The sequence below is a fragment of the Girardinichthys multiradiatus genome, chromosome X, assembly GCF_021462225.1.
Source record: "Girardinichthys multiradiatus isolate DD_20200921_A chromosome X, DD_fGirMul_XY1, whole genome shotgun sequence".
Lineage (NCBI taxonomy): Eukaryota > Metazoa > Chordata > Actinopteri > Cyprinodontiformes > Goodeidae > Girardinichthys > Girardinichthys multiradiatus.
This window is the reverse complement of record NC_061817.1, coordinates 23,273,057-23,296,882: the sequence shown is the minus strand read 5'-3', so window position 1 is coordinate 23,296,882 and position 23,826 is coordinate 23,273,057. Positions and strand designations below refer to the sequence as shown.

At 41.8% G+C, this 23,826-nt stretch overlaps 1 protein-coding gene across 1 annotated transcript in view; it reads right to left on the bottom strand.

Annotated features, from left to right (window-relative positions):
- The window catches only part of LOC124863451 (arf-GAP with dual PH domain-containing protein 1-like), a 42,353-nt gene extending 18,776 nt beyond the window's left edge, over nucleotides 1-23,577 (bottom strand). The window contains exons 1-4 of the mRNA XM_047357824.1: nucleotides 23,299-23,577; nucleotides 13,350-13,480; nucleotides 9,869-9,960; nucleotides 7,860-7,942 (exon numbers count right to left, since the gene is read on the bottom strand). Of these exons, the coding sequence (XP_047213780.1) occupies nucleotides 7,860-7,942; nucleotides 9,869-9,960; nucleotides 13,350-13,480; nucleotides 23,299-23,398 (406 nt within the window). The 5' untranslated portion in view covers nucleotides 23,399-23,577. The remainder of the gene's footprint in view (nucleotides 1-7,859; nucleotides 7,943-9,868; nucleotides 9,961-13,349; nucleotides 13,481-23,298) is intronic.
- Between the last annotated feature and the right edge of the window lie 249 nt (nucleotides 23,578-23,826).

The window sequence follows — 23,826 nt, the reverse complement described above, 5'->3', positions numbered from 1 at the left end:
AAGATCTCTCTCTTCAAAGACTTTGCTAGTTAGTGACCTAATTTGTGACAATCAGATTGATTTACTTTGCCTGACAGAAACCTGGCTGCAGCAAGAGGATTATGTTACTATAAATGAGTCAACTCCTACTAATTATTTAAATTTTTACATTTGTTGAAATACTGGGCGAGGAGGAGGAGTAGCAACCATCTTTCAGTCCGATTTATTGATTAGTCCCAGACCAATCAATAGTTACAACTCTTTTGAATATTTAATCCTTAGTTTTCCTCGTCCAAATTGCACAGCACTAAACCCACTTCTGTTTGTTGTTTTGTACCGTATACCACGCCCTTGCTCTCAATTTTTAGATCAGGTTTCAGACTTTTTATCTGATTTAGTGTTAAATACAGATAAGGTTATTATAGTGGGGGATTTTAACATTCATGTTGACATTAAATATAGCCTTTCATGCTATCTTAGACTCAATTGGCTTTGCTCAAAACATCACCAAACCCACCCACCTTTGTCTTCATTCTCTAGACCTTTTGCTGACATATGTCATTGAATGTAAAGACATAACAATATTCTCTCATAACCCTGTCCTGTCTGACCGTTTTTTAATTACCTTTGAGTTTAATTTAACCGAGTACTCCACGCCTGAAAGAAAATTTCATTATAGTAGATCATTATCAGAAAATGCTGTAACAACCTTTAAAGAATCTGTTCCACTTTTAATTTCCTCATTATCACAGAAAAGAACAGTGGAGGGCAATCATTTTGTTTCTTCCCCTTCACAAATTGATTCTCTTGTTCATAGTGTTACTTCATCATTGCGTGGTGCATTAGACAATGCAGCCCCCTTGAAAAAGAAGGTAATTTTCCATAGGAGGCTGGCTCCCTGGTTTAATTCAGAGCTGAGCACTTTAAAGCACAATGTTAAAAAATTGGAGAGAAAATGGCGCTCTACACACCTAGAGAATTCCTACTTAATCTGGAAAAATAGCCTACTGTTGTATAAAAAGACACTTCACCAAGCCAGAACAGCTTATTTCTCATGCCTTCATCATAAACTGTAAGCCTTTCTATTCCCCCCGTGAGTTTGCTTCGTTCATCCTGGTCGTGTTTACATCCCACCGCAAGCTAACGTGCAGGTCGCACAGCGCATGCTCGCCGACCAGATACTGAGTGTGGAGCGGACCAACCCGGACTCCTTAGTAATCGTCGCTGGTGACTTTAACAAAGGTAATCTGACCCACGAACTTCCCAAATACAGACAGTTTATAAAATGTCCGACCAGAGAGGACAACATTCTGGATCACTGTTACACCACCATCAGAGACGCTTATCACGCCGTCCCACGTGCTGCACTGGGCCAATCCGACCACATCATGGTCCACCTGATTCCTGCAACAGGCAGAAACTAAAGCTCTGCAAACCTGTTGTGAGGACGACAAGGAAGTGGAGCAGTGAGGCTGTGGAGAATCTCCAGGCGTGTTTAGGCTGTACAGACTGGGATGTGTTCAGGACTACTACCAACAGTCTGGACGAGTACACAGAGGCTGTGACTTCCTACATCAGCTTCTGTGAGGACAGCTGTGTACCATCATGCACCAGGGTGAGTTACAACAACGACAAACCCTGGTTCACAGCTAAACTCAGAAGGTTAAGACTGGATAAGGAAGAGGCCTTCAGGAGTGGGGACAAAGACATATACAGAGAGGCGAAGTACAAGTTTGGCAAGGCAGTGAAAGAGGCCAAACGACTGTACTCTGAGAAGCTCCAAAACCAGTTCTCAGCCAACGACTCTGCGTCTGTCTGGAAAGGGCTCAAGCAAATCACCAATTACAAGCCGAAAGCCCCCCACTCCATCAACGACCGACGCCTCGCCAACGACCTGAACGAGTTCTACTGCCGCTTTGAAAGACAAAGGGACAGTCCTGCAACCATCTCCCACGACGCCCCCCAACAGCTGCAGCCACAATCCACCACCCCCATCTCTCCAACCTCAAGAGGGGCCTTGGCACCTCCAACCCCCACCCTGAAGTTCCCCCCCACCAGCCCCCTACCCACGCCGAGGACGGCTCTTTCCATCCAGGAGAGGGACGTCAACAAACTCTTCAGGAGACAGAACCCCCGGAAAGCTGCTGGTCGAGATTCTGTCTCACCAGCCAGCCTGAAGCACTGCGCTGATCAGCTGTCCTCCAGTATTCACAGACATTTTTAACACCTCACTGGAGACATGTCATGTGCCAGCCTGCTTCAAGTCCTCCACATCGTCCCTGTTCCCAAGGAAGCCAAGGACCACAGGGCTTAATGACGTCAGGACCCGTCGCCCTGACCTCTGTGGTGATGAAGTCCTTGAGCGCCTTGTGCTCTCACATCTAAAAGACATCACCGACCCCCTCCTGGACCCCCTGCAGTTTGCCTACAGAGCCAACAGGTCTGTAGATGGATGCAGTCAACCTAGCCCTTCACTTCATCCTCCGGCACCTGGACTCCACAGGAACCTATGCCAGGATGCTGTTTGTGGATTTCAGCTCTGCCTTCAACACCATCGTCCCAGCTCTGCTCCAGGAGAAGCTCTCCCAGCTGAGTGTGCCCGACTCCACCTGCAGGTGGATCACTGACTTCCTGTCTGACAGGAAGCAGCGCGTGAGGCTGGGGAAGCACGTCTCTGACTCCCTGACCATCAGCACCGGTTCCCCCAAGGCTGTGTTCTCTCTCCTCTGCTCTTCTCCCTGTACACCAACAGCTGCACCTCCAGTCACCAGTCTGTCAAGCTTCTGAAGTTTGCGGACGACACCACCCTGATCGGACTCATCTCTGATGGTGACGAGTCCGCGTACAGATGGGAAGTGGACCATCTGTTGGACTGGTGCAGCCAGAACAGCCTTGAGCTCAACGCTCTAAAGACAGTGGAGATGGTTGTGGACTTCAGGCAGAACCCAGCCCCACCTGCCCCCATCACCCTCTGTGACTCCACAATTGACACTGTGGAATCTTTCCGCTTCCTGGGAACCATCATCTCCCGGATCTCAAGTGGGAGCCAAACATCAATAGAAGAGAACAAGAATAATCCTAGGTTTCTCTTTAGTACAGTTGCTAAACTTACACCGAGTCATAGCTCTGCTGAGTCATCCATTCCCTTAGCTCTCAGCAGTCATGACTTTATGGGATTCTTCTTAAATAAAATTGATTTTATTAAAAATAAAATATTTGACATACTTCCGAAGATGATTACTTCATCCTCAGCAAGTGAGACAACATTGGAAGTAACTGTAGAACCTGATCTGTGTTTGGACTGTCTTGATCCTATGGAGCTTCCTGAGTTATCAGAAATATTAGCTTCATCTAAACCTTCAACATGTATGTTAGACCCAATCCCAACCAAATTATTTAAGGAAATGTTCCCTCTGAATACCAGCCCCATTTTAAATACGATTAATCTATCCTTAGTAAATGGATATGTACCACAAGCTTTTAAGGTAGCTGTAATTAAACCTTTACTTAAGAAACCTTCGCTTGATCAAGATGACTTGAAAGATTACAGACCTATATCCAATCTTCCAGTCTTATCTAAAATTCTTGAGAAAATAGTTGCTAATCAAATGTGTGAGTGTTTACACAGCAATGACCTGTTTGAAGAGTTTCAGTCAGGCTTCAGAGCTCATCATAGCACTGAAACAGCTCTGCTGAAAGTCACTAATGATATTCTTATGGCCTCAGATAATGGACTTGTCGTCTGTACTAGTTGTGTTAGATCTCAGTGGTGCATTTGATACAGTCGATCACAATATTCTCTTAGAAAGGCTGGAATATGCTGTAGGGATCAGGGGAACATCGCTAGGCTGGTTTAAATCTTATTTTTCTGACAGATTCCAGTTTGTTCATGTAAATGATAAATCATCTTTAAACTCCAGGGTTAATTGTGGAGTACCAAAGGTTTCAGTACTTGGGCCAATTCTCTTTACTATATATATGCTTCCAATAGGTAAAATTATCAGGCAGCATAGGATACATTTTCACTGTTATGCTGATAATACTCAGCTTTATCCATGAATCCTGATGAGCCCAACCAGTTAGATAGACTACAAGCATGTCTTGAGGACATAAAATTTGGATGACTTTAAATGTTCTGCTTCTAAATTCAGACAAGACAGAAGTTATCGTCTTTGGACCAGAGTCTTTAAAAAAGAAACTGCTTAGTCAATCACTTAACCTGGATAACATTAAATTGACCTCCGATAATAAAGTTAAAAACCTTGGTGTTATTTTTGACCAGGAGATGTCATTTAAATCCCATATTAAACAGGTTTCTAGGATTTCCTTCTTTCACCTCCAGAACATTGCCAAAATTAGAAATATCCTGTCGAGGAGTGACGGTGAAAAACTAGTCCATGCATTTGTTACTTCAAAGCTGGACTATTGTAATTCTTTACTATAAGGATGTCCACAAAATGCAGTTAAAAGCCTTCAGCTGATTCAAAATGCTGCAGCAAGAGTTCTGATGAAAATTAAAAAGAGAGATCATATTTCTCCTATTTTAGCTTCCCTTCATTGGCTCCCTGTTAAATCCAGAATAGAGTTTAAATTTTCCTCCTCACATATAAAGCCCTTAATGATTTAGCTCCATCATACATCAGAGATTTGATTGTTCCATATGTTCCTAACAGGGCACTTCGTTCTCAGACTGCAGGTTTACTGTTGGTTCCTAGAGTCTTTAGAAGTAAAATGGGAGGCAGATCTTTTAGTTATCAGGCTCCTCTCCTGTGGAACCAGCTCCCAGTTTTAGTCCGTGAGGCAGACACCCTGTCTACTTTTAAGGCTACACTTAAAACTTTTCTTTTTGATAAAGCTTATGGTTAGAGTGGCTTAGGTTATCCTGAGCTATCTCTGTAGTTATGCTGCTATAGGCTTAGGCTGCTGGAGGACATAATGACCACTTTCACCCTCTTCGCTGCATTCTCACACTACTCTCCAATTCTGCATTATTTGGTGTTTTTTCAGCTTCTAACTTTATGTTCTCTCTCTTTTCTCTTCCTAGAAGTTACACCTGGCCTTACTCTGTCTACCTGTGACACCTTTCTGGAGAGGGGCATTGTCCAAGCTTCTGCTGGCAACAACTTAATGCTCACCCTCTACCGATGATCCACATGGCCCTGTCTTTCAGTGTTTAACCCTTTCTCTCTCCTAGACATGGTTACTGACTGAGCTTTTACTGTGACTAACTCTATGTGCTTTCTTTCAGACTCTAACCTTGAAAACTGGCTCAGAGTTTATCTGTTCATTCTTTCTAGGTGAAACGACTAAAGGAGCTACATCCATTAACATCTACTTTTCCTTCCCATAGAAAGTACTCCTGGATCAGTGCTTCTGTGTTCTTTTTGTGTCTCTGCTCTGTTCTCTCAGACCCCCAGTCGGTCGTGGCAGATGGCCGCTCACACTGAGCCTGGTTCTGCTGGAGGTTTCTTCCTGTTAAAAGGGAGTTTTTCCTCTCCACTGTTGCTACATGCATGCTCAGTATGAGGGATTGCTGCAAAGTCAATGCCAGTGAATGTCCACTGTCTCTACATGCTCATCCAGGAGGTGTGAATGCTAGAAGTCACTGACTCGATGCAATATGCTGGGTTTCCTTAGATAGAAAAACTTTTTATCCAATTTGAATAAATAACTGAATCTGACTGCACTGTTCAATGGTTAGGATTAATTGGAATGTATGTACCTGACTTTTGTGAAGTGCCCTGAGACAACATGTGTTGTGAATTGGCGCTATATAAATAAACTGAATTAAATTGAATTCTGTATACCCTTTCATTTCCACTGCTGTTACCATACCACAGAAAACAGACCTGGTAGGGCAGTAGTTTTTTGTGTCATTATCCTAAACCAGTGGTCACCAACTTTTTTGAGCCCTTTTAAGATCCCTGGACTTGGTCCTGAACCAAGACAATATCTATTTGTTGACGCACTAAACAAAAAGAAAATCCTTCCAACTCTATGCTTTTTTTAGGTAATGATATAAGAGTTAACAGTGAAGCTCATGAACCTGCTTCATTTAGGTGAGCACTTAGTTATGCTCAAACATGTGTTCATAGTGGAGAAATGTTTATTAAAGAATCAGTTTATTTTTAACAGTACATTTGTACTTAAATCTACTGCCATTTTAGCTACCTGGTACCTTGCTGCATCTTGCGATTGACGTGAGTGACAGGGTAGAGGTTCACTTGTAAAACCGCGCTTTTCATTGACAGCTATGGCTCCAGGAGGGGAGGGAACACAAGCGGTACACAGATGGTCCATTTAATTTTCCTGTTACTTCAGGGATCTAGGGGTAAAGTCTCAAAGATCGTGATCGACTGGTTGACGATCCCTGTCCTAAACATTCAGGGTGAAGCAGGCATCTCTGCATCAGCAGACTAATTTACATTAACAACACTAAATCAGAGAAGCAGCCTAGGGTGGATTAAGGGTTTGATGTAATTAAGCTCTGGCATGAAAAGGGTTCATGGCATGAGGTAGTATGAGGGAAAAAATAATTTGAAAATGTGTAATGTGCTGAGAAGACACCACAAAGCAGTTACACTGATGGCCAGTTCTCATTGCCTTTACAAAATAATTCAAGCTGATGCATCTATCTGTCAAGCAACCATGCATACATGTTGATTAGAAGGCTAGATTAAGGGTGATATAAATAAATTGTTACTAATGCCCCTTTTCCACTAGCTTAGTTCAGGTGGCACGGCTGCTCTCCACTCGTTTTCGCTTTACTCGGTACGGTATTAGTTGTGTTTCCACTGACCCACTGAAGGCTGAAGCCATGGCGGCTGAAGCCCGGCTCCACGAGATGCTGCTGTCTGGACTGGTCTGGTCTGGACTTTTGACCATGGTAAAGTTAGTTTTAGGTGGGATATTAGATATTCATGCTCTGCGGATACAGCGGGATTTCCTCTCGTTTGATATGAGGCAGACTGTCTGATTACAGGCAGCTGCTCTCTGCCTGCTCCCTCCTCCTGCAGGAGGGAGGACAGTCAATACATTTCCAAACACGCTGTTTCATGGTCGAATTGTTTTGTGTGTTTTGAGGGAAATGTTTGTGTGTCTGAACAGCTGATTTTATGTGTGATCAGCTGATTTAGGATGTTATTAAATACAGCCTGCGTGTAATTCAGAAATCTGATGTGTCCTTTTTCTTTTCTTTCAGTCTTCAGGCATGGTTTATAATTTGTAAATAGTAAAATTATATTTTGGTTTGACCCGCTCCGGCCATTGTGGTCCTTGATAATTTTGTAGTTGTTCTCGAGTTTTATTAACTTTTCTCTGCACTACCTCAGCAGAAACCTTCTCATTTCTTCTGGTCCCATGGCCAATCAGTGAACAGCAATCTGTTCACATCACATGTAATCCCGACTCAGCCCTGGTCGGACCTGCTCAAGAGCAGGGACCGAAAAACTAGGTACCAGTATGGAAAAAATAGTAATGGAAACGCTCACAAAGCGAGCAGAGTGGAGTCGAGTACGGCCAAATCAAGCCAATGGAAAAGGGACATAAGGCCCGTAGGGGCCCTAATTACCTATCGCTTATTTTATATCCAGTACAAAACAAAAGTCACATCCTGAAAAAGTTAGTAAATAATTTTTAAACATCCCTGTCATTTAACCCCAATAAAAGTATTTCAGTAAATGTGGCAGTGTCACAAGAAGTTTATCTTCTATATCCTCGTATTGTCAGCTGTTCCAACCAAGAATGTTGCTAATCATTATCCGATGATGAGAATTCAGTCAGCACTGAATGGGTTTCACTGTGCAAGATACAAACAATTCTGTCCCCACATATGCAACAAGTATCATGTGTTTATGTGTGCAGACACGTTTTATTCCTACCTGCTGAGTAGGGCTCCTGCATCTCCACGCACATAAACTCCTTCCTCTCGTACTTGGCTCGGATCCACTGGTCCCGTAGGAGCCTGCAGAACACAGAATGTGGTGTTCACCTCATGCTTCAGCTGATATGGTTTAAACTATTGATGAACAGACAATGATGCTACATGTCTGGGGCTTTCATTTAAATAAAAAAAGTGTATAAACATAATTTTTACATAGTCTTCCCTTTTTTAGTCATGTTTTACCAAAGACTGTTTCTTTCCCAAACCCACAAACATGTTAGTTAACATAACTGGTGACTCTAAATTATTCATAGTTTGAGCATTAGTGGTTGTTTATCTCATATGCCACTGTGCTGCAACAGGAAATGACTGGTGATATGTCTTGGTTGATGTTTGTGCACGAATTTAGTTTAGAAAAATTTAAATGAAAGCCTTGCATGTGTTTTTATATTTTCTTTTACTAAGGCCTTTTCTACACTAAGGCCACTTAGTTTAAACAATCATTAGCTTTAAGGACATTTTGTTTAGTCACTGAACCTATTTTTCTTGTCACTGTTGAGTTTGTACATGTCATCTTGGTAAACCAAAACCACAGGGGGCACCTTTTTGTTCAGCAGAACTCTAAAGTCATAATAATGCCTTACTGTCTACACAAAAATTAAAAATTATACAATACAGAAGTTAAATTCTGTCTACAAAATGTACAGCAAACTTCTACTCCACACTAGATTTATTATTCAGGGGATCTTAAAATATAGTACACCGAAAGAGTACTATCCCTCCACAAGATTTCTGTCTTTTTTGCCTTTTTGTCCTATTTTAAAACATCAGTGAAGTGAAAATCAGTTAATTTTAACGTCAGGGATAATCTGACCCAGCCATATGTGAAAAAGAATCCCCCTTGATTGTCATTAACCTAATTTTTTTGGTCCAATTTCACTCACCACAATTAGGCCTTTAGATTAATGCTGGACCAATTCAAGTAATAGCTTAAAAAGGGACCTGTCTGACAAGTTGTCGTAACAGATCTAAAAATGCAAAACATCATGCTCCGATCTAAATGATAGAATAAAAAAAGGGAAAAGCAATGTGTTTGACATCTGTCAGTCTGGAGGAAAGGTTACTAAGCCATTTCTAAGGCTTTTGGACTCCAGTGAACCACAGTTAAAGCTATTATCTACAAATAGAGAAAAAGCAGAACTGTGGAGAACCTTCCAAAGAACAACAAATTACTGACTCATATCTCCTCATAAAAAGAAGTCAGAACAACATCTAAAGCACTGCAGACCTCACTTGTCCTAGTTTAGGTCATTGTTCATGATTTCACAATAAGAAATAGCCACAATAAGAAATAGCCACCATTGGTGGCAACAGTTGTTGCCACCAATGGTGGCGCAACTAGTACGCTTTTTTCACATGGGCTTAAGTTAGGTGTGGATAGCTTGTTTAATAAATGAAACCATCGTTTGAAAACTGCTTTTTGTATTTACTCAGCTTATCTTTGTGTTATGTCATTTTTTTAATGATCTGAAACATTTAAGTGTAACAAGATAGTAAAGATAGAAGAAATCTGTAAGGAAGAGATCCTTTTTCACTGCACAGTGATATAAAGTGCACTTTAAGATTTAGAAAAAACTTCATTTGAGCCTACTTTATAAAGGTTATTCATCCTTGTTTGCCTTTTAGAAAGATTTATACTCCAAAGATGAATTTGCTTAACACTTACAAGGTAATAAAAAGCTGTAACCACTGTGATACAACCTTAAATAAATGCTTTACTGGTCAGATTTCAGTGTTTTTTGTTTAATTCTGTAGCTGCCTTATAACCAAAGGTTATTCCAGATAGGGAATTAACGGGAAAAAGGGAAACTTTCAGCAGTTTCATGTTACTGTGCTGTGAAAATACAGTAATTCATCTTACATTTGAAAGTTTTGATTCAAATAACAAACATGAAAGAAATGCCTGAGGCAAAATTTAATGAGGGTTGGAGAAGGAGGACTACTTACATGCAATCTTTGGACGTGGGACGATAGTAGAAGGCAGGCACTATCTGTTCATATTTAGCCTTGGCATCATTGTTCCCCACAGAATCTATAAACTGTAATGAAGAGAAAAGAAGGGTTTCCATACAGCAAAAGCTGAGCAACAGTAACTTAGCAAGTTGATCATGTTAACTGATAATGAGTTCATGTAACATGGTGTACTGGGACACCGAAAGGGGCCACTGTCAATACAGACATAGTGTACCATAAAGGGGTGTACTTGATTAGCAGCAGAGAGTAGTTTAATAGGTATGTGTCAAACTATCAAAGTAAGATCTGAATGCATAACAAGAGCGTACACCTCCCACCATAATTTAAAAGATTTGATTTCTCTCTGAGATTGCCTAGACTCGCTGTTTTCAAAATGTGGTGCAGGTTTCACTGGTCGTACTTTTTGTGGTGCTCATAGGAAATTTCATTCTGACTTGTTTACAAAAAAATACAATGGAAACCAGCAGTAATATAAGCTAATAAACCAAAACAACCAACAGAACAGTAGGTCAAGCCCACTGACTCATGCTTCAAAGATTTGCAACTCAAAAAGGATGTGTTGTGGAAAACTCAAGAAACCCCACCCTGGTACAAACTGAAGCAGACAACTCTGAACGGATATTTCAAGCAAATCTTCTGCTGCGATCTATTTCCCCTTTAATACCATAACAATGCCATACCTTTAATCTAGGAATAACATCAAACTCAACTTATCCTTTTGCAAGTCAAGAATCTAGCAAAAATCCCTAATTGCACTCAGGGAGCTAATTACTATTAGCTATACAAGCAAAACACACATCTTTGCATATATTGCTCTCAAACAGTTGAAGGGAATCACAAAAAGGTGTACATATTTTTATGTGTGGTGAAGGACTCAATGAGATACAAACTGCTAGATGTTCAGATGATCATTTATTACTGCAGCTATCACTGTACTTTCTTGAGGCTGTACGTTCTTTCTTGTCTTTCCCTCTTGAGATTCTAAGTTCAAGAGCCCTTCCTGATTGTTTTTCTAGCTTGAAAAACCTTGCTTCAAACATGCTGTGAAAATGAATAATTTTTTATCTTCTTTGGTTTTTGTGAGAAAATGCAACACATGGAAATATCTAACTATAGTGCAATTTTAAATGTCTTGACACTATGGTGATACATAGAGAGCTTATCAGTCATATTATTTGAAGTGGCACTTACTTTCAGGACCACTGATCTAGATATAATGCTCATAACCTAAGTACATAAACACTTTAGGATTATTAGGATTATTTAATTTGTTTCTACTTCCAGTAAAACAACTGCTCCACTGACAGGCTCTATTGTGGTAAGCCAATTAATGTTTTTGTTTTACTTCAACTGTTAGTAAGTGGTCTTATTTATTTATTTATTATCAATTTTAATTTTTGGCTGAATTACATGCAATATAACTTGAAAGGTCATTAATGGTGCATTGTAGCGTCATGTGACCCTGTGACCCTGTTTTAAAAAAGTCTATACTGATTCAACATTCAAAAAGTGAAAGTCATCATCAGAAACTGCTGATACTGCAACCGATAAAAAGCAGATTTGAAAACTGGTACACACAGATCCTATTATTAAACTGTATCAGACCATGTTTAAACTCGTGAAATAAAAGGTTTGTTTTCAGTGATATGTAGTTTTAATTTTAGAGCCAAATGACATGACTTTGCATTTAGGAAAACAGAAAAAAATAACTACAAAAACATAAATGACCTCATGAATAAGCTTGAAAAAGAAAAGGAAGAAAAAAGAAAAGTTTACCTTATGAACAGCACAGCAATATTCCTGCTTTAAGACATTCCTCTTATCTGTTGCTGGCATATTACAGTGCCTTGCAAAAGTATTCATACTTCTGTAACCTTTTTACATTTTGTCATGTTGCAACCACAAACCCGAAAGTAATTTAATTGACACCAGTTTCCCCTTTCCCTGCTGAAAAAAGGTATCTCCACATCATGATGCTGCTACTTTTGTGTTTTATAGTGGGGATAATGTGTTCATGGTGATGTGCAATGTTACTCGTCAGCTACACATTGAGTTTTGCATGAAAGCCCCAAAGTTCAATTTCTGTGTCATCTAACCATAGGACCTTCATTCAGGTTTGCCGTCTCCACAGGATGGCTTGTGGCAAACTGTTCTTTCAAAAAAAAATGTTTTTGCCTCTCTTCCATTAAGGTCAGGTTTGTGGAGGACATGACTAACAGTTGTCCTGTTGACAGACTCCCACTTAAACAGTGGATCTCTGCTGCTCCTCCAGAGAGACAATGGGCCTTTTGGCTGCTTCTCTTATTAGGGCTTTCCTTGCCCAGCCTGTTACTTTAGGAGGATGGCCATGTGTTGGTAGATTTACAGTTGTGGTAAACTATTTAAAGTTTTGGATGATGGCCTGAACTGTGATCCATGGGATGTTTAAAGCTTGAGCTATAGCTAGAACCTAAACACAACTTACACAACATTTTAGGACATACTAACACACATGGGTTGCATGCAGAAACATAATGAGGTGATGCTACTGACTTCCTGCAGATTGTATTGCACACTTAAAAGCCTGTTTTGAAACCTGTGATGAAAAAATATTGAGTCCATACAGACAGAGGAACAGCAGAACCATTGCTGCAAACATTATTTTAAGTGCCTACTTTGAAAGGCATTTTTTCAACTTTTTAAGAAAACAGAGAAGTCATTTATTTCTGAACATTTTCTTTTTAACATTAACATTTCACAATTTTTTCCAAGATCTTAGATAAACAAATGCCCTTGATAACATGGACAAAGATGCAGGCTGTGTCTGCCAGCTGCTGGCTCACGCCTTTCAGACCAAGCTCAATTGATACTGTTGACTACCAGCAGTGAGGAGGCAGAAAACAAGACTTTCAGCTGTTTGGGAGGAATGCAGCCACTGGATGGAGATGTTAGTGTGAGCTAACCTTTAAACCAGGGGTGTCCGCAGTACGGCCAGGAGGCTGGTTTCAGCCTCCTGACTTTGTGTGCAATAGTTGATGCAGATTCAAGGTCACTTTATTTTTTAGATGATATTTTTACTGAATAATTAAAATCTTGTTAAAATAGAAAAGGTACAAGAAAATTCAGTTACACTTTAATTTCATAGTAAATAAACATTCATTGAGGGTTACTCTAAAGCAGACTTGTACTTTTTATAACTTGAGTGACCCATATCTTTTTTTTGTTTCTGAGAATATATTCAAAAGTTGGTTTTTTTACCAAGAAATCAGCAAACAACCCAGGAAATGTATACTTTTCATTTAATAAGGCAAACTTGCAAAATACCTTATTTTTTGCTTTGGCTCTACATTGATATTTGACTGTCTTTTTTGCTTCATTAAAATATCACATGTTTAGGACACGGTGCTGACAAAACCCTGCGTCTCTTGCTCTATTCATTATTTCTTATAATTAAAAAGGAATAAAAAAAACTCACCTCTAACTCAGAAGAGCTCCAGGGATCCAGCAGCAGAGACTTTACCTTGCTGATCTGAGCAATGTTTCTATGGAGGCCTGAGCAGCTGTGACACACGAACACCCCCAGGGTGTAGGATGCCCACTCTGGGTCTGCAAATCAATATAATAACATATATATGAAAAACGGGTTCAAGTTATCAGGGGAATAATACATGAAGGCTGCATGATCATATGGAAATCCTGCATTATCTGTTTTCCTTTAACTCATTGTGACTCTCTAATGTCTCTCTGCTCAACTGTTTTTCACATTGTGTCTAAGTTTACTGCAAAAAGTAAATATGAGCTTAATTTTACCATTTATAGATTTCCTAAGTCTTAATAAACAAAAGTATATAGTTTTACCCGAGCCATTTTATATATAAACAGATAATTATCTGTAAGACTTTCAAACCATGTATTGATAATGATATTAATAAGCAAAGCCTAATAAATGAGCAGAGAAAGAGAAAGTTTTCTCTGTAAAACCGCTGCTGATTCTTCAGTCAGATTAGAGCAGAACTGAGAGTTTCTGTTGTGGTTTTCCAGCTGATTTAAAGTTGGCCAAGCATTATGTTTTCTTAAACCAAACCACAATGTTTTCCTTCACCGAACACAGACTGAGAACTAAAGTAACCCTACAAGTTTAAGACATTTTAAAGAAAATGTCTGCAAACAAATGTTAAAATGAAGGATTGTGTTTATTTCACCATCTTTGTGAGGTCATGTTTCAGAGAAAACCTTGATCCCGTTACAGCAAAAAATATTGTACAAAGCCCTCCAATCAAATTAAAGAATTGAGTGATTATCCCACATTTGCATCAAGATGAACTGCTTTAGACAACACCAAACTTGTTTTTGGAATAAATCTCAGTACCGGTAATTATTTTGGGTAATATTGGTGCAAATACATCACAAAGATGAAAACAAAGATTAAAGACAAGAATAGTCTATGTCATGACAACATATAGTATGTTTCTATTAGGTAGTCCTGCCACTAAAAAAAAAACAATTTACAGAATATTTGATTTTATATAAGTATTACTGCAATTCACTGAAAGATTCAAAGAATCATTGTTGATTATTTTTTTAATGAACCCTACAGGTCAGCTTTCATGTTGATATTGAAATTCCTCATAACTAAAACATTGCAATGGCAGGATTTTTATCTTTCATGACCCTATGCGTAATTGTTGCATTATAAACTACAGTATTACAGTTGTTAATGTTGGTTAATCTGTTATTTTATTTCCACGATCAGAAGAAAAAAATTACATTATGTGTGAAAGTGATAGTTTAAAAGCTGAAAATTAAACTTGATTAAAAAAAACAAGTGATTTTCAATTTAAACTTTGAATATTTGCCTGTTAAATTGAGATTGTTATGCAGAGCCATGCAAAAGTATTCCTTTTAAATTTTTTTACATTTTGTTATGTTGCAGAAACACTTCAGTGTATTTTATCAGGATTTTATGTGGAAAACCAACCCAAAGTAGAGTATAATTGTATAGAGGAAAACAAAACATGGTTTTTATTTTTTTAATAAAACGAAAATTGTAAAGTTTTGCACACACATGTTTTGAGCCTCTACTAATTCAATACCTCTAAATAAAATCCAGTGCAACCAGGTGACTTCAGAAATCATCTAATTAGCAGCTTAAGTCTACCTAAATCCAATCTAATCTTATTATAAATGTAGTTGCTCTGTAAAGCCTGCAGAAGTTTGTTAGAGAACATTAGAAAACAAACAGCTTAATGACGACCAACAAACACAGCAGACAGGTTCAGAGAGAGGAGGGTTAGGATATAGCTATATGGTGCACTTTGAACATCTCACATAGTATACTTCAAGCCATCTTCCAAACATGCTAATTGTATGACAGAACTGCAGATCTCCAAGACATGGCTATTTTAGAGAAAAACACAGTGGAAATTTCAAGCAAGATTAGACTAAAAACTTGAACGCCACGCTTTGAGCATCTGAAGTGCCACTGTTCAAATGGCTCAACTGCAAATCTACCGATATATCACCACTCATCTGAGCTGACAAGGAAACAAGGAAAAGGGAGAATTAACCAGAAAAGCAGCCTAAAGGCTCAAGTTAACTTTGGAGAAGCTCCAGATATCCACTGCACAGGTGGATATCTGCAGGTGGGAGAACTTGTCAACAAGACAACCGTTAGTCATGCACAAATCTGGCCATTATAGAAGCATGACAAGAAAAAAAAACATAATTCAAAAAAAGCCATCGGAAGTCCCATTTGTTGTTTGGGAAACATAGATGTGCCAATATCATGCTGTGGGGATACCTTTTTTAGCAGGCATAGGGAAGCATGTAAGGGTTGATGGGAAGTTGATGTTAGATGTTGCAAAAGACTTGAGACTGGGGCGGAGGTTCGCCTTCCAGCAAGACAACAACCTTAAACATACAGCAAAGCTGCAATGAAAGGATTTAGACCCTCATATACTCATGCGTTGGAATGACCCACTCAAAGTCCAGACCTAAATGTAACTGGAAATCAGTGGCAAATCCTAAAAATGTATGTTCATAGACACTCAATCCAGTCTGACTGAACTTCTGCTGTTTTCCAAAGAAGAATGAGCAGAAACCTTAATCTCTGCAAGTGCAAAGCTGGTAGAGACACACCCAAAGAGACTTGCAGGTGTAGCTGCAGTGAAATGTGGTTCTACAAAGTATTGACTTATTGGTTTACATTTGTAAAAACATAGACACTCATGTATCATTTTCCTTCAATTGCACAATGCACTACTTTGTGTTTGTCTATCAAATTATATTTGAATAAAATACTACATTGAAGTTTGTTGTTGTAAAAGAAAGAAGTCAAAGAGGTATAAGTATATTTGCAAGGCACTGTATGTTCTCAGTAGATCTATAATTCAAAAGTTAGGGATATACACTTCAGCCAAAACATAAATAAGAGTTTAACATTGTAGTATATGTGTAAAAGCTAGGATAAAGAGAAAGACTCTCTTTCTATCCATTTACTTCATTCTTTTGTTCACTGTCCTTGCATCACCTCAAACCACCTCATTGCACTCCGCACATGTGAAGTAGACAGGAAGCAGGTCCGTGGAGAGCAACAAGTAACTCCCCTGTGATCACCACACATAGAGAATGAGAAAGTCTTGCAGCAGAGGTGTAAGTGACTACACATGCACATGACAGGAAACTGTTGCTGCATTTCATAGTCTAATAATTACCTGAACAGTTTGAATAGAGATGCTGTGGGGGCTACTTTCAAGGCCTGCAGAAAACTGGAACAGCTGAAACTGGGGTGTACATTCAAGTCAAAACCCTTAAACCAGTACAAATAAAAACAGTGTCAGGTGTGGTTAAAACATGCAGACACACAAGACTGAATGAGAAAGACCATGAGAGAAAATAATTTTAGCCTCACTTCCAGAGGCATACATTTGCAGAAAAGAAGTATGCACTCAGGTGAGCCTACATTATTGCTGGGTCAATTGATTACTCTAAATTACTCCTAGGTGTGAATGTGTTTTTTGTCCTTTGTGTTTCTGTGTTGCCCTGTGATGGATTGCCCACCTGTCCAGAATGTACCCCACCTCCCAATGACCGCTGGAGATAGGCATCAGCTGAAGCAGACGAACGGACAGACGGACGGGCGGGCGGGCGGGCGGATGGATTGATGGAAACTACAACCTTTTTAAAAACCTATTACTCATCTGTAAGCTTCACTGACATAAGCCTAAATTCCTGCATAAAATTGCTACAACCAAGACAATTTTGCAGTTTTATTTGCATGGGCAATTTTTAAGTAGTTAAAGTTTTGAGAATAGACTCTTTACATCTCACGTCTGTAAAGAGTTTTTTCAACAGGGTTAAGCCCAATACATACTCTGCACCAACAGAGAAATGTGTCCTCTCCCCGAAGGCTGCAAGAACTAAATTATATAATTTGGTTCTTGCAGCCCTCGTTTGGGAATTCTTGCAGCTTATTCTTGGGAAGAACATTTTTCTTCTATCGTGTCCAAGAAAGAGTGGTATGCTGCAATGCATTGGCAGTTCTAGACAGGAGCCATAACAGGGGCCACTGCCCCTTTCTTATGATGGTATATACTGGGGCTGCACGGTGGCGCAGTTGGTAGCACTGTTGTCTTGCAACAAGAAGGTCCTGGGTTTGATTCCTGGCTGAGGGTCTTTCTACATGGAGTTTGCATGTTCTCCCCGTGCATGCGTGGGTTCTCACCAGGTACTCCAGCTCCCGCCCACAGTCCAAAGACATGCCTGTTAGGTTAATTGGTCTCTCTAAATAGCCCTTAGGTGTATGAATGAGTGTGTGCATGGTTGTTTGTGTGTTGCCCTGCAACAGACTGGTGACCTGTCCTGGGTGTACCCTGCCTCTCGCCCATATACTGCTGGAGATAGGCACCAGCTTCCCTGTGACCCACTATGGAATAAGCGGGAGAAAATGACTGACTGGTGTGGAAACTGTAACTGATTAGTCCCGTGGAACAATTTTATTTTTTACCTTTACAGTTTTACTTTTACAATTAATTAAAAATTAAGGTGTAACACTTTTAGCTTCAGTTGTATTGAGATAGGATCTCAGCTTTCATCTGCTAAATCAGGGGTCTGCAACCTGCAGCTCCAGAGCTGCAAGTGGCTCTGTAGCTCACCTAACATATTAAACGATGAAATATAGCCCTGTTTTTTTGTTTTATTTGTTCTGTGCCCCCATGAAAAAAACACTGGCCCTACCCTCCCCCCCTGGTAAATTTGGCCTAGAACCACAATTGCTGCAGTGGGAGAGGCCTATGAAGACCTGCTGGCAGTTCTACACTTTGTTTCTTATGAACTATGAAATGTCCTTGCCAACAAGACCTTTGTTCTTGGTGATGCAGCCCTGGCATATTGGGTTTAAGATAGATTTGTCTTCTACACATTACACATTTGTATTACATAAGACAACGGTCTGATATTGCCTTAATCCCAATAATGTCTATTTTCTGTTCTTAAATGTCTCTAACGCATTTGGCAAAGTACTCGTACTCATACTCGTCGTCTTCCGCTTATCCGGGACCGGGTCACGGGGGCAGCAGACTCAGCAGAGACGCCCAGACGTCCCTCTCCCCAGACACCTCCTCCAGCTCCTCTGTGGAGAGCCCAAGGCATTCCCAGGCCAGCCGAGAGACATAGTCCCTCCAGCGTGTCCTGTGCCGTCCCCTGGGCCTCCTCCCGGTGGGACGTGCCTGGAACACCTCCCGAGGAAGGCATCCAGGAGGCATCCAGTATAGATGCCCGAGCCACCTCAACTGGCTCCTCTCGATGTGGAGGAGCAGCGGCTCTACTCCGAGCCCCTCCCGGATGGCCGAGCTCCTCACCCTATCTCTAAGGGACTGCCCGGCCACCCTACGGAGGAAACTCATTTCAGCCGCTTGTATCTGGGATCTCGTTCTTTCGGTCATTACCCAAAGTTCATGTTCATAGGTGAGGGTAGGAACGTAGACCGACCAGTAAATTGAGAGCTTTGCTTTTCGGCTCAGCTCTCTCTTCACCACAACGGACCGGCACAGCGCCCCCATTACTGTGGCAGCCGCACCGATCCATCTGTCGATCTCCCGCTCCATTCTTCCCTCACTCGTGAACAAGACCCCGAGATACTTAAACTCCTCCAATTGAGGCAGGAACTCCCCTCCAACCCGAAGAGGACAAGCCACCCTTTTCCGGTCGAGAACCATGGCCTTGGAGGAGCTTATCTTCATCCCAGCCGCTTCACACTCGGCTGCGAACCGCCCCTGTGCATGCTGTAGGTCTTGGCTAGATGGGGCCAGCAGGACCACGTCATCTGCAAAAAGAAGAGACAAAATCCTCTGGTCCCCAAACCAGACCCCCTCCGGCCCTTGGCTGCGCCTAGAAATCCTGTCCATAAAAGTTATGAACAGGACCGGTGACAAAGGGCAGCCCTGCCGGAGTCCAACATGCACCGGGAACAGGTCCGACTTAGTGCCGGCAATGCGAACCAAACTCCTGCTCCGCTTGTACAGAGACCGGATGGCCCCTAGTAAAGAGCCACCGATTCCATACTCCTGGAGCACCCCCCACAGGGCATCACGAGGGACACAGTTGAATGCTTTCTCCAGGTCCACAAAACACATGTAGACCGGTTGGGCAAACTCCCATGAACCCTCGAGTACCCTGTAGAGGGTATAGAACTGGTCCAGTGTCCCACGGCCGGGACGAAAACCATACTGCTCCTCCTGAAGCCGGGGTTCGACTATCGGCCAGACTCTCCTCTCCAATACCCTGGCGTAGGCCTTACCAGGGAGGCTGAGGAGTGTGATCCCCCTGTAGTTGGAACACACCCTCCAGTCACCCTTCTTATGTAGGGGGACCACCACCCCAGTCTGCCAATCCAAAGGCACTGTCCCCGTCCGCCACGCAATGTTGAAGAGCCGTGACAACCATGACATCCCCACAACATCCAAAGACTGGGGTGATGAAAGAGTCCAACCCCGAGTCCCCAGCCTCTGTTTCCACCAGGGAATGCGTGATGGCAGGATTGAGGAGATCCTCGAAGTACTCCTTCCACTGGCCGATAATGTCCCCAGTCGAGGTCAGCAGCTCCCCACCCACACTGTAAACAGTGTTGGCGAAGCACTGCTTCCCCTCCTGAGGCGCCGGACGGTTTGCCAGAATCGCTTCGGGGCCAACCGGTAGTCCTTCTCCATGGCCTCACCGAACTCCTCCGAGGTCTGAGTTTTTGCCTCTGCCACTGCCCGGGCCGCGGCACGCTTGGCCCCACAGTACCCGTCAGCCGCCTCAGGAGTCCCACAAGCCAACCACAGCCGATAGGACTCCTTCTTCAGCTTGACAGCGTCCCTTACTGCCGGTGTCCACCACCGGGTGTGGGGATTGCTGCCGCGACAGGCACCGCAGACCTTACGGCCGCAGCTACGGGCAGTAGCATCGACAATAGATGTGGAGAACAAGGTCCATTCGGACTCTATGTCTCCAACATCCCTCGGAATCTGGTCAAAGCTCTCCCAGAGGTGAGAGTTGAATACATCCCTGGCCAAGGGGTCCGCCAGACGCTCCCAGCAGACCCTCACTATGCACTTGGACCTGCCAAGTTTGTCCGGCTTTCTCCTCCTCCAGCGGATCCAACTCACCCCCAGGTGGTGATCAGTGGACAGCTCAGCCCCTCTCTTCACCCGAGTGTCCAAAACATGCGGCCGAAGGTCTGATGATACGACAACAAAGTCGATCATTGACCTCCTGCCTAGGGTGTCCTGGTGCCAAGTGCACTGATGGACACCCTTATGTTTGAACATGGTGTTCATTATGGACAATCCGTGACTAGCACATAAGTCCATTAGCAAAACACCGCTTGGATTCAGATCGGGGAGGCCATTTCTCCCAATCACGCCTCTCCAGGTGTCACTGTCGTTTCCCACGTGGGCGTTGAAGTCCCCCAGCAGAATAATGGAGTCCCCAGGAGGGGCATTATCCAGCACCCCCGACAGGGACGCCACGAAGGCCGGGTACTCCGCACTACCACTCGGCCCATAGGCCGAAATGATAGTCAGAGACCTCTCCCCAACCCGAAGGCGCAGGGATGTGACCCTCTCATCCACTGGGGTAAACCCCAACACGAGACGGCTGAGCTGGGGGGCAACAAGCAAACCCACCCCAGCCCACCGCCTCTCCTCGCGGGCCACTCCAGAGTAGAAGAAAGTCCAGCCCCTCTCGAGGAGATGGGTTCCAGAGCCCACGCTGTGCGTGGAGACGAGCCCGACTATTTCTAGTCAATATCTCTCGACCTCCCGCACCAGCTTAGGCTCCTTACCCCCCAGCGAGGTGACATTCCACGTCCCTAGACCCAGCCTAAGCATCCAGGGATCGGGCTGCCGAGGTCTCCACCTTTGTCTGCCGCCCAATCCTCTTTGCACCGGTCCCTCACGGTTCCCCCTGCAGGTGGTGGGCCCACTGGGGGATCATTTGGCAAAGTAAAATACAGTGAATTCTTTAGAATCTTAATGGAACAAAAATATTACTGATAGCCTTGAGACGGTTGTTATACATATATACTAATTGGTAGCTTAAAGTATTGTGTCTGATAAGTTTAGTATTTGTAATGCTGGGGCAGTTTATACCCCTTTCTTTCCACTGTTTGTGTTGATTTGCTGCTACTAAGCCTTAAATAGCCTGGTCCTTGGTGTCATATTCTGATAGCACTTCATCATCCCCTACCCTGTTATAAATGTTGGTATTTCTGTATGTGATTATTATTTTTCACCAAGTGAGATTGTAACTCACTTGAGTTCAACAAACTGAGTTTATGCAGGAGTGACCAAATGGCGAAAGTATTATGAAGCGTTGGTCAAATTTGTGTTTACACAACACTTTTTGTAGCCTTTTGTAGTTCTTTAGCAAAGAAGCAGTTTCTAATGACGTTTATCGACGTACAGTAAAAACTTTGGTGTGTGGCTTAGGTAGAACATAAGCATAATGCTGTTTAAATTCTTAAAATATAGTGTGAATTTAAAGCTCAAATCCCAGGAATAGACTAATCTTGGATTGGTTATGTGCCACTTGTTTTTAAATAACAAAAAAGTGACAACTGATTAGCCACATGATTATGGAAACTTGTTTGGTGAATAATTTGATACTTTGGAAATCCGGAATTTAGAGAAACTAAAAGGGTGAAAATTATTTTAAAAATTTAATGGAATTTGAAAAAATATTACATATTTGATATTGTTTGGTATGTTGTTATATTTCTTTTAAGATACATTTATTTTCCCAAATGTATGAGTAATTGACTGCGATTTTTCAACATTGTTCAACATTTTCAACACAAATATTACTCAAACATAAGTTTGAAACCTGTAGTGGCTTGTTAAATGGTTGAGTAACTTTTGCATTTACGGGGTGTTTCATATCAAACACACTATGACCTTTTTGTACTCAAAATACCCAAAACAGCTCCCATTAATGTTACATTTAGAGACATTTTTGCAATCCTTATTCTAATAGTGGTAAAACTACTTAAAGTTGTACAGTAGATAAAAGAATGGGTGTAGTTACAGATACGTAAGATGATAAACAGTGATATTGCTGCTATAAGTGTATAGTATACAGTATGAACTATGTCAAAGTAGAGCACATGTTGGTGATCAAAGTGATTTTTACTTATTAGTTAATACCTATTTATATTTCCTTTTTTTTTTTTTTTCTTGTGAAAGTTGTAAATAATCATACAGATAAAGTGCAACAATAGCGTGCTGCTGCTAAGAGGATGTTCACTGTGTTATCTCTTTGTTTTATCATGTTCTGACCTCACTGTCACTGAGGACAGAAACAAGTCCGCCTTGTAGCTTCTTAATAAAACAGCTCAAGAGCGATTGTGACAATGTGGCTTTCTCTTAAACTGTACATCTCAAAAAGGGACGAGCCACCACAATTTAGAACCAACTTTATTTGCCAGAAACAAGGAATCCGGCTCCGGTTCCACTTGCTCTAAATGAGGACTTTTGTCAGAAATACAAAAGGGGAAAAAAGTATTTTTGTATGGTTGAATTGTGCAAATGTGCATCCATATCGATGTGGGCACTGTGTTTATCAACAAGACAGCCATGGGGAAAGAAACCGTCTCTGTGGCGGCGGGTTTTTACAAAATGCTCGACCCGAAGGAAAAGGTTTTAACAATTTGTTTTCAAGATGTTTGGGGTCTGCAGAGATGTTAGCTGCCCTTTCCCTGACCCCTAGAGCCGTTCCATTCCGGAGGGGAAGGAAGGTCCGCCCGGATGATCTTCTCTGCAGACCTAATTGTTTTTAGTAGTTTAGGGTTGTGAAACACACATAGGAAAACTCCCCTGCGCAATAACTAATACTAACAATAAATAAAATGAGTCTACCAGCCTGACTCCGATCTGCTCCACAATTACCTGCAACTCCGCAGTCGGCACAGTTTCCATTCCCAGGTTTTTTCAGAAGCTCTTTAATGCGCTCTCTGATCTTTTCCTGGTCCGAAGCCATCACAAACATTCGTTCCTTCTCCGATTCCTGCGCAGAAGCTTGAAGTCCCCCAAACTGTCATCCAAAGCAAGCTCGCTGTGCTCACGGAAGCAGGAAAGTGTTTAAACTACAGCCAAGAAGGCTGTCATTTTAGCTGGAGGGAAGAAGAGACTTTGAGCATGCTCTGGTGTGTTGATGCTGTCAGATGCAAACTGTCAACTCTGTCTCTCCTTCAAGTGAGACACCCAGTGGCAGCTTTTAAGACGTGATTTTCTTGACAGTGAACACCCTTTATGAGTAACATTTTAAGGTTCTTTAGAAGACAGAATAAAGGAAATTACTCCCTCACCTCTTGGTCTTGCATGCGAAATGTTCCATCTGACAATCGATAACCCTGTCTGGAATTGAGAGCGTTAAAGTCTAATATGTGACAACCAATTAACCAAATTATTTGAAAT